Source organism: Ochotona princeps, chromosome 16 (assembly GCF_030435755.1).
Source record: "Ochotona princeps isolate mOchPri1 chromosome 16, mOchPri1.hap1, whole genome shotgun sequence".
NCBI classification, from domain to species: domain Eukaryota; kingdom Metazoa; phylum Chordata; class Mammalia; order Lagomorpha; family Ochotonidae; genus Ochotona; species Ochotona princeps.
The window spans coordinates 21,185,736-21,196,969 of NC_080847.1; the positions used below are offsets into that span (position 1 = coordinate 21,185,736).

General features: G+C 46.6%; 1 protein-coding gene across 1 annotated transcript; it reads right to left on the reverse strand.

Moving 5' to 3' along the window:
- Window positions 1-1,232: 1,232 nt before the first annotated feature.
- GINS3 (GINS complex subunit 3) lies at window positions 1,233-9,709 on the reverse strand. The gene is made up of 3 exons (XM_004584139.2): window positions 9,470-9,709; window positions 4,139-4,372; window positions 1,233-2,754 (listed from the first exon to the last, which is right to left on the reverse strand). Exons 1-3 carry the CDS (start codon window positions 9,653-9,655, stop codon window positions 2,524-2,526), a joined length of 651 nt encoding a protein of 216 aa, XP_004584196.1. The 5' UTR covers window positions 9,656-9,709; the 3' UTR covers window positions 1,233-2,523.
- Between the last annotated feature and the right edge of the window lie 1,525 nt (window positions 9,710-11,234).

Here is an 11,234-nt window from a genome sequence, read left to right on the forward strand (position 1 = left end):
CTACACCCACCTCGGCTCTCATGAGCAGCAGTGGGTGCTGGAGTCAAGCCTATCTGGCACACCCCAGACCCAGTCTACACCCATGCCAAGGGACACTGCAGTCATGTCCAGTCCAGATCACCATCCCCATTCCATCTCTTGCATTCAACAGTGAGACCACAACCCAGCTGGGGTATCCCATTAAACTCCCCAACAAGGTCTGTTCCCTACTCAGGCCTTGTGTGTGCCAGTGGTTGCTCTGACAAAGCTTGACATAGCCCATCCACTGTCATTGCTTTTGCCATCAGATGCTGCAGCCTGGCCTGACCTGGCCCATTCCCAGTCCAACAAGCGCTGGTGGGTGTTGCTCCCATTCATGGCGTTCATGCAAACTGGTAAGTGTGATAGCCTAGCCCTGAATGACCCACACACTCCAGCCTGGCTTCTGCATATGCCAGTGGGCTAAGGTTGGCATGGCCAACCTTTTTTTTTTCTCCCTTTTTCTTCAAAAGACACTGCTTGGGATTCCCACATCTGAATTAGAAATATAGTTTTAAGTTCTAGCTGCACTCCCAATTTCAACTTCATGGTAACACAGACTCTGGGAGGGAACAGGTGCTAGTTCAAGTGCTTGGATCCTTCATAGTCATCAAAGACATGTGGATTGAGTTCTAGTCCCCTGACTTGAGCCTGGCCTAGCCCTTGTCTGCATTTGGGGAGCCAACCAACAGCCAGCAGATATTTCTCCCTGTTTAATAAATAAAACTAAATATAAAATGATATGAAAAGTTCAATAGTGAGTTACTTTTAACATGCATTTGTTTTGGGAAAGCAGAATTACAGAGGGGAGGGGAAGAGAGAGAGATCTTCCATCCAGCAGTTCATTCCCCAAATGGCCAGAGTTGAGCTCATATGGAGCAAGGAGCTTCTTCTGGGTCTCCAATGTGGGTACAGAGATTCAAGGATGTGGGCCACCTTCCACTGCTTTCCCAGGCCACAGCAGGCAGCTGGATCAGGAGTGAAGTAGCAGGGCATGAACTGGCACCCATGCACCTCTATGGGATACCAGCACTATAGGTAGAGGATTACTTTGCTACACTGGGACCCCAAGTAGGAAGATCCTCTGTAAACCATTCCTAGGGTCCTGGCTATGTACAAATGCTGTAGTGGTCACAGAACTCACCTTACCAGGACCCAGAAAATTCCTACAGGGACTGTGCCTGGGGTTTATGCACAATGTACAAAAGGAGCAATCATTAAAACATGAGTTTATTTGGGCACTATTGTCAAATCCAATCAAAGACAACGTTCTGTGCGGCAGCAGTCACAGAAATAGCACTGGGCTGGAATGTGTTCGCAGACAAAGTCCATTGTTTAACACTAAAATCTAACTATAAAACATCAATTCCAACTTAAAAAAAAAAAACATTTTTGTCATGCTAACTTTGCATCAAGGTATCTGCTTAACTGAATCCCCAAATTCTACTACAATTCTCAAAAACAAGGATACTTCTTGCAGCTTATGGGGTGCTGAAGGACGAGAACAGGAACAGAGGCCCTACTCCAAGAATTCTTTCTCACTCAGCCTTAGGTGTCCTCCTTATCTGCAGGGTGTCAGTGTCATGCAGGCTCCCACGCAGCCCCAGTGACAGGCCAGGGGCACACTACATAATGATGCCCATTACTAAGGAGTCAAAGAGAATCAAGGCTGTTACCCACTCTGACCTGCCATATTCAGTGTCTCTAGCAGGGCTCCTCTCAGCCTGTAACCCTTACCCTCTGAGTCTCAGATGTAAGTAAAGCTGGTTTACACCCCATAATAACTACTTTGAAACTGTCAGCAGCTGCCTCACAGCTTTTCTAGACAGGGAAGAGAATAAAGATGCTCTACAGACATCAGAGACAAAAGCAAACTCCTCTGGGCTGAGAGCAGTTATGTGTATTCCAATCTCTGAATCCCTGGTGGCACAGGAGGAAAGCAACCTCCAATCTTTAGAGAAAGCCAGACCATTGATGTGCTTTCGCTTTTCCTTCCCTTGTGCTTAGTGGCTGCTTTTGGAAATGGGGTTAACTCTCCACTGGTGGGTGGCAGGAGGTATTTACAATTCGGGCCAGAGGTGTTGGGGTGCTGTCCCTTGTGCAGCCACGTGAAAGAGCAGGCAGATGGGCTGGAGAGATAGCCCAGTTTGTATTTGTCCACTGCAGCTGGTAAAACTAGACAAATGAGCCTGTCCATATTCCCAGACCCCAGGCATCCAGTTCCAATTTGACTGTGAAGTAAGTCCATGACTCCCATTTAGGAGCCTTTCCTTGGCTGTGAATTTTTGGGTCAGCATGGAAGAATCCAGGATTTAAGGGCCAAGCACCTCATCCAGTACCTTCACTCCCAACCAGATGGCCCACCCCTGAGGCAAATGGGGACAAACAAGCCATGAAATGGAACCCGATTCTGGTCCTATGCAAGGCCAACAGGCTCCTTCCAAGGAGGCAAGGCAGGAAGTAGTGACTGTGCCTGGAAGAAGCAATTCTGTGACTCTCTGGCCTTCAGTGCTCCATGTCTGAAAATTTTCTCTTCTTGTAATTCTGAACAAGGGTGGAAGCCGTGATCTGAGAAGCCTGTCCCTTCTCCCAACACTGGAAGTCATTCAGTCCTCTCTGCCCTGTCTGAAATAAGCCCCTCTCCAACTCATCTAGCCTGGCTACCAGGGCTGAGGTATCTTCGTTGTAAGCATTCTGGGAGGAGTCCATGATGCGGCGAAAACGTCCAATGAACGTCTGAAGGAGAAATGAGGAAGAGTCATCAAGGGTGATCTCACACCCCCTAAAACTAATTCACTTATATTCTGTAACATCTAAACATTTGATTCATCAAAGACCGCAGAAGTCTCATCACTCCACTAAGTTACTGTTCATTGTCATGCCTGGATTCTTTTGTTGGTGAAACGGATTGTTAAAAAAGCTCAATGGCTTATTAAGACAACCAGTGAAGTCTACCTGTAAAGCACCAAGCACACAGTAAGCTCCCCACTGTCTTAAGTCACAAACACCATAATATACTGTGGTCACACACAAACACTCCTGATTCAACTAGATGCACCTTCTGCCTTCCTTGGTCTGAGACGACGATGGAGATAAGCAAGATCCAGGGGTGTCACGTCACCATCTGACTCTGGGCTCTGCTTGCTTCCTTAAACTGTCTCTTGGCAAAGTCACCTTCTCTGTAAGTAGCTAATCTAAAACACTGCAGAGCAGTGACAGAAAGAAAATATACAATGCACGACTCTAATTCAAAATGTACCCTGGGGACATTGTTTGGCAAACAGATTTATACTCAAACTCTATGTATTGACTTCTTTTTCTGAACAGATAGTAACAATTTGCTAGCTACATTAAAAATAGCACTAGTAAGTGGTAGACAGGATATACTATAGGTTATTAACTGACATCTGGAAGTCAAGCAGCCTGACCAAGGCATGCAGCTAGTTCAAGGCAGAGTCAGGCCTTAATTCCAGAACAAGAGGAGAGAAAAAATCCCCCAAGAAACTCATGTATCTCTAACAGGAACTGCCTCCCCTCCCTGTCCCAAGACCTGGGGCTGTGTATCTCAGTGCCTGTCACCTGCAAGCCAACATCACTTGGTCTCATTTCCTGGACTGCCTGCTGGTCCCAGTGCTTAACTAGCAAACAGGAAGAGCAGCAGACAAATCATATTGAAGAAAATACACAAGGGTGGCAGAGCAGTTAAGATGCTGCTCACCACCTCTCTATTCCATACTGCACTGCTGGTTCTGCTCCTGATTTCAGTTTCCTGGGAAAGCAGCAAGGCATGGCTCAGGTACTGCCACCCCATGTGGAAGATACAGCTAGAGTTCCCAGATTCTGGCTTTAGTCAGGCCCAGCCCTGGCTACTGGGGGCAGAGGGGGAACGAATCACCATATGGGTGATTTCTGTCAAGCCTGCTTTTCTCTGTTGCTGTCATGCCATCTTTCAAATAAACAAAAAATATTTTTAAAACTACACAACCAGACAGAATGTAACTGTAGGTTGACCTAGAATAACGACTGAGTTTATAAATCACACACTAGCCTGCATTTAAGTTATGTCCTCATGGTCACCACCAGCTCTGGAAACACATGTCAGTTGACACCCAGCACTCACCTGTAGCAGAGACTGGGAGATGTCTACATTCTCTGGGCTGTCAAAATGCAGGAGCTGGGAGCCAAAGCCGTAGAAATGTGGGCCCATCTTGTGGAGGTCCACCACGTTGGCATCGGCGCTGAACACCGTCCTCCAGCCCTGCTGGTAGAGCTTGGGGAGCTCCACGGAGAGGACGCGCCGCTTGTTGTCAAACAGCCCCTTGGCCAACCACAGGGGTAGCTCGAGCTTTGAGCCCTGCACCAAACAAGAAGGTGGACTTGAAAAACTGAGATGCAAAGAAACACGCCTGGCCCCAGCAGTATGACCTGTTCTCTAGGGGAGACACTGGCAGAAGCAGAAGACCAGGCTGTGTGACTTGAAGAAATGAATTGTATGGGTCAAGTCCAGATCATAATGGAACGGAAAGAAAAGGTGGATCCAAATCACAAAAAATATGACAGAACAAAAATATAGGCTAATTTTAAAAATTAGACTAATAGATAAAACATGCCTAATATTTAAAAATGTGCCCAACTACAGACATTGTAGAGGTATGCATTTCTGCTTTTTGCAACATCTATTCCCCACACATGCTTGATTCTAACAGAGTGGAAGGAGAAATAGAAGAAACTCTCTACCCCACTTCACACCTCCAGAAGTGACAGGAAAGGTAAACATTTATACTTTTTCTTTTCTTTTTTTTTTTTTTTAAGATTTATTTTATTTTTATTACAAAGTCAGATATACTGAGAGGAGGAGAGATAGAGAGGAAGTGGAGCTGCCGGGATTAGAACCAGCAGCCATATGGGATCAAGGCAAGGACCTTAGCCACTAGGCCACGCTGCCGAGCCCAACATTTATACTTTTTCAAGCCATAAGAATATTGTAAAACTAGAATGAGGTGGTCAAATGGATCAGAATTAAGAAAAATCTCTTAAAAAATCTCACCAAATGTAAAAACAGCAGCAAAAACATAAAGCACTCACAAGGCAAAACTGTTGTAAAGATGGGAACAGCCCTGGGACTGCGTGGGCAGTTTCTGGCAAACCTCCCAGCACCAGGGAAACAGTGGGTTCAAAGCTGGCAGAGCAACTGGGACATGAAGGGTAAGAAGCGAAAGGGAGGGAATTAAAACCAATCCTTGGCACCCATATCAGAACCAACAGCACATGACTTTAAAATAGACTGAAAAATCAAATGGAAATTCCAGAACTAAAAAACACAAAAACTGGGGCCCGGCGGCCTGGCCTAGCAGCTAAAGTCCTCGCCTTGAAAGCACCGGGTTCCCATATGGGCGCCGGTTCTAATCTCGGCAGCTCCACTTCCCATCCAGCTCCCTGCTTGTGGCCTGGGAAAGCAGTCGAGGACAGCCCAAAGCTTTGGAATCCTGCACCTGCATGGGAGACCCAGAGGTTCCAGGTTCCCGGCTTCGGATCAGCGCAGCACTGGCCGTTGCGGCTCACTTGGGGAGTGAATCATCGGACGGAGGATCTTCCTCTCTGTCTCTCCTCCTCTCTGTATATCTGACTTTGTAATAAAAATAAATAAATCTTTAAAAACAAACACAAAAATTAAACTGAGGTCAATAAACGAAATCCAAGTTTAACAGTTACACCGTTTTTTTAAAACAAAAGGATTGATTGATTTGTCTGTTGATCTATTTGAAAGGCAGACTTACACACAAACACACAGAGGTCTTTTATCTGCTGGCTACTCCCAAAATGGCCACAACTGTGGGGCTGGGCCAGACCAAAACCAGGAACCAAGAACTTCTTCCGGGTCCTCTCATGTTGGTGCAGGGCCAAAGCATTTAGGCCATCATCAGCTGCTTTTCCAAACACAGCATCAGGGAGTTGGAACAGAAGTGTTAGGCAGGACTTGAATTGGCACCTATAAAGGTGCCAGTACTACAGATAGTGGCTTAACTTGCTATACCACAGTGCTGGCTCCACTCGTACCAAATTTGACACAGATGATGAAGCTCATGAAATGGAAAATATCCAGGTCAAAGCATGGGGATAAAATATAGCAAAGAGTACAAGCACACTCCATATGGTGGGTGAAAGTCTAATATATATGTAGTTTGAATCCCAGAAGATGGATAGGCTGGAGTAAAATAAAAACATCTGAAGAAGCCAAAGGTGTAGGAAAGAGCTAACATGGTAGGTCTGAGAGAGCTATCCCACCATGGCCTGCCTGCAAGGCTGGACCATGCTGGTGGCTGGACACTTGGGTTTCAGGAGGGTCCTAGGTTTAGGAGTATTTTCATGCCTAAACTGTTTACACAATATGTTTGTTGAATACCTGCTCTCCTAGGAGCCTGGAGGTTTACAGTGTGGTAGGCAGTGTTGACATGACCAGACCCCAGTAACATCCTGGGTACTGGGTCTCTAACAAGCTTCCCTACAGGCACAATGTTACACATGGGTTCAGAAGTTATAGCTGCAGAATGTAATGTAGATGCACCCTGCTGGAGCCATGGGAAATAAGTCCTGGAGGTTTGTGCCAAATTTCCTGCAGAGGCCACCTGAAGTCTCCCTTCCTGGTACTGATTCTGATGTACACCCTTCCACTGTAGTACATCTTAACATGGAATACGTATGTGCTTTTAGTCAACCATCCATCTTGGGTTCATCTTGGGATCTCCTGACATGGACAGAAACATAATTTATTGCCAAAAGACCAAGAGTAAAGAAATCCTCAAGGAAAATGAAAATGATGCCTACACAGAAATGGAGACAATAAATAAACAGGCAAATACACTACAGAGTTTAAAATGTGTCAGCTTGGAATAAATGAAAGTAATATAAAAGGGAGAAAATGAGGTTTCTGTATTCTAAAATGCTTTGTCTCAAGTGGTGAGAACAGAAGCTTACATAACATTCTTACTAGTCAAAAATGATTTTAATGGGCCCGGAGCAATAGCGTAGTGGTTAAAGTCCTTGTCTTGCACGCCTGGGATCCTGTACGGTCGCTGGTTCTAATCCCAGCAGCCCCGCTTCCCAAACAGCTCCATGCTTCTGGCCTGGGACAGCAGTTGAGGATGGCCCAAAGCCTTGGGACCCTGCACCAGCATGGGAGACCTGGAAGAGCTCTGGGCTCCTGGCTTCAGATTGACTCAGCTCCAGCTGTTGCACTCACTTGGGGAGTGAACCATTGGACAGAAGCTCTTCCTCTCTACTTCCCCTCCTCTCTGTATATATGACATTATAATAAAAATAAATAAATCTTAAAAAATAATAATAACCCAGAAGTCAAAGAAGAAATTACAAGTTAAAAAATATCTGAATTTCTTGATAATTAAAGTACACAAATCAAGACTTATAAAACACAACTAAAGGTGTGCTTAGACAAATACACAATAAAAGTGTATAAAGGTAGGCTTGCAAAATCATTAAGCCAGGAATCCATCTCAAAAGGCGAGGGGAAGACGACGACGACAGAAAATTAAGTCCAAAGTTGAAGGAAAGAAGTAATTAAGGACTTAGTGAAGTTAAAAAACCAAAGGTAAAAAAGAGAAAACTAAGTCTTCAGTTACTCTTTTAAAAAAACTAATAGAATTGGGCTTGGCGGCGTGGCCTGGTGGCTAAGGTCCTCGCCTTGATCCCATGTGGCCGCTGGTTCTGATCCCGGCAGCTCCACTTCCTCTCTATCTCTCCTCCTCTCAGTATATCTGACTTTGTAATAAAAATAAATCTTTAAAAAAAATAAAAAAAAATAAAAAACTAATAGAATTAAAAACTCCTACCAAGACTACTCAAAAGAAGGAAAAGAGAGCCCAATTTATGGATATCAAGGACAAAACATAGGCTATCAGACCCAGTGTGAAGGCTCAGTGGCTATGTCCTCGCGTTGCACGTGCCCATAATGGAAGCCAGTTCGTATCCCAGCAGCCCCACTTCCCATCCAGCGCCCCGCTTGTGGCCTGGGAATGCAGTCGAGAACGGCCCAAAGCCCTGGGACCCTGCACCTGCGAGGGAGACCTGGAGGAAGTTCGCCATTGGTGCCACTTGGGGAGAGAACAAGCAGTTGGAGGATATTTCTCTATTTCCTTCTTCCGTAAATCTGCCTTCCCAAGAAAAATAAATCTTAAAAAAACAAAACAAAACACAGCTATCTCTGTAACCTTGTTGACATTAAGAAAGTAAGCAGACATTTGGAACATTCTACTAACAAATTTGAAAATGCTGATGAAATGGGACTCTGACATGACATGTGGGCTCTGCAAGTGGCAGGTCAAGCACTGTGCCAAACACGTGCTCCCATCTTCCCACTCCTCAAAATCAGGAAGTCCAAAAACATTATTTAGAAATACGAAGGTGAATCTTGAGGACATTACTGAAAGAGCCTGAGCCCTGTGGATCTGGAGAGTGGGGAAGGAAGCCAGGACGGATATGCTTATTTTTTTTGTCAGAGTTTGTTGACTTTTAAAACTTTTGTGTATGCTTGGGCAGCTGTGGTACAGCACCGTTAGCTGCTACTTGGGATGCTCAGAGTGCCAATTCAAGTCCTGGATCTCAGCTGCTCCAGTGTGCAAGGCCTGGGAGAGGGTCCCTGGGCCCCTGCACCCACATGGGAACGTTGGCTCTGTCTGGCTCAGCCCCTGCAGCCATGGAGGCAGTGAGCAGCGGATGAAGAGCTCTCTGGCTCTCCCTCTAACTTTGCCTTTCAAACAAATCCTAAAAATTAAAAACAAAAATAAAAAGCGAGAGGGATGTTGAATAATTAAAGAAGTCATAAGAGGGAAAGCTTGTGCTCTCACCCCAGAAAGTTCATGGCAAATGGGATGAAAAAAATTACTTAGCTATTTGTTTTTTGTTGTTGTTTGTTTGTTTTTCTGAAATCCGTGCAGTTTTTTTGAACTTTTTTTGAAGACGGCATGTACAGGGATTCAAGTTTGGGGGCACTAAACTCCCCTCTGAGGTCCATTTTCTCCCAACTGCGTTGCGGTGCTCTCCCACCAGCCCCCAGCACACGGCTGTCCATTCATTCTCCGGGACTGAATCTGGCAACGTACAGCTCCCAGGCGCATGCTCTCTGTCAGCACAACCTTGATGGGAACCCGGACCCCAAAATATTCAGGGGGAGCCAGTCCTTAAAATCTTCAACCCATACAGACGGGGGAAAGCTCCAGTCTATGGGGGCAGCTCAAACAAACAAACATGACAGCACCTCTTTCTGCACTTCTGCCTCCCAAATACCTAAATAACAGAGATAATAATAACATTTTAAGTGAAACCGTCGTCGGAGCCTGAGCAGCCCAGCTAAGTTATTCCCGCCCGGCGTGTGGCTACGTCCCCCTGGCGGGACCCCGACGCGGGCCCGGGCGGTGGTCCTCCCGCGGCCGCTCACCTGCGGGAGGGCATGGTCCCCCTCAGCGCCCGAGCTCCGATCCTGGAAGAAGACGCCCAGGCGAGGCATGGGGATCTCCGTACGCACTGGAAGCTTTTCGTGAGACAACAAGATGTCGTCCAGGGAAAGAAAGTTCTCCTCAGACCCCAACGCTCCCGACTCCACTGGGAAGTACGCCTCGGACATGGTGGCAACCAGAGTCTCTCCGCGGAGAACGTTTAACAGGCGGAGGAGGAGGTCAGGGGGTCGGCGAGGGACGAGGAGGGACGAGGAGGGACGACGAGGGACGACGAGGGACGACGAGGGACGGGGAGAGCCGCCGAGGACGCCGAGGACGCCGAGGCCTGAGGAGATTGAAACTTTCCCGCGCCCCAGGCCAGACAGAAGCAATAGATCTTCCCAGGCAGAAGCAATCGACGCAGCCTGCCATTGGCCCAGCGCGGCCCGGGGCGTGGCGTGGCGGCGGGTCCGCCCATGTTCTCTTCCCTGGCCTGGAGGAGGACGTTAGGATGCTGCTAGGGTCGCTGCCCCTCGAAGCTCCCGGACGTCCTAAGGTTCCCGTGAAGCGCAAACGGTCTCCAACTCCACGCCTCATTCAGTCTAACCTTTTACAATGGTTGTCATCGTGTGTCTCTGTTAATCTTGTCACGGACTAGGTTAGGAACAGTTTGTAACTTGGGGCGCTCTGGGGGGGGGGGGGGCAATCAGAGGAAGGATGGCGCATCACTACTGGCGGGCCTCTCAGTTCAACTTCTCATCAACCCACAGCCTCCTTTGCTGGCTCCTAATTTGAATCCTTAAAAGAAAATTCGACTGATCAAGCTGTGTCTTTCTGAGGCAGGCTGTCTTGGTTTTAGATTGTCAGCCATCTTATAGATGGGGTGCCTGTGTCAGGTGCCATGCCAACCCAAGTGGCTGGGGGCGGAAGAGGGATTGTGGTCACGTGGTAGCAGCCTTGGCACTATGCACCCTGGCCTATGAGTGGTGACAGATGGCTGACAGATGCACCTCAGAATTTATTTAATATAGAAACGCATCCTGGACTGTGAGCAAAGGGTGCCTGGGAAGGGAGGTTCGCATTAATCATGGTTTTTCTTTTCTGTGTTGTTTGGAGTGTTGAATGAAGCTTTGAATTTATTAATGCATTTACATAATTTACAACCTTTAAACAACGATCTCATAAATATAGAATTCAATTTTGCATATCTTAAGGAACAGATACTTGGTTTCCCTCAAGAAAAATGTAATAACGTTTACACCACTTTTTTAAAATTAAGATTTATTTATTTGAAAGGCAGAGAGAAAAAGAAAGCAGGATCTTTCACTCCCTGATTCACTCCCCAAATGGCCACGAGAACCAGTGATGAACAAGGCTGAAGGCAGAGGCTGGAACTCCATCTGAGTCTCCCACGTGGGTGCAGGTCCCAAGAACTTGGGCCACCTTTCAGTGCTTTTCCAGGCACAGAAACAGGGAGCTGGGACAGGAGCAACTGGGACCCCAACTGGCACCTATATGGGATGTTGGCTTTTCAGGCAGCAGTTCAACCCAGTGTGCCACACTAGCCCACCACTATTTTCACATAGTCAAAATTTTATTTAGAATCATCAGATTTTAACATTTGGACATAAAAATACAATAAGCAATAGCAAGCTCTGAAGATTATAAAAAGGCTAAATTCTGTTCACTGTAACAAGTGATACTCTAGGACAACAAGTAACAGAATTTGAGAATCTCCACATCTATATAAGCACAGGCCAAGCTTCA

Coding starts and splice junctions, on each gene's coding strand:
- GINS3 (XM_004584139.2), bottom strand. CDS start 9,655: ATGTCCGAGGCGTACTTCCCAGTGGAGTCGGGAGCGTTGGGGTCTGAG. Junction 4,373..9,469: donor GGGACCATGCCCTCCCGCAG/GTGAGCGGCCGC, acceptor TGTTTGGTGCAG/GGCTCAAAGCTCGAGCTACC. Junction 2,755..4,138: donor TCTCCCAGTCTCTGCTACAG/GTGAGTGCTGGG, acceptor TTTCTCCTTCAG/ACGTTCATTGGACGTTTTCG.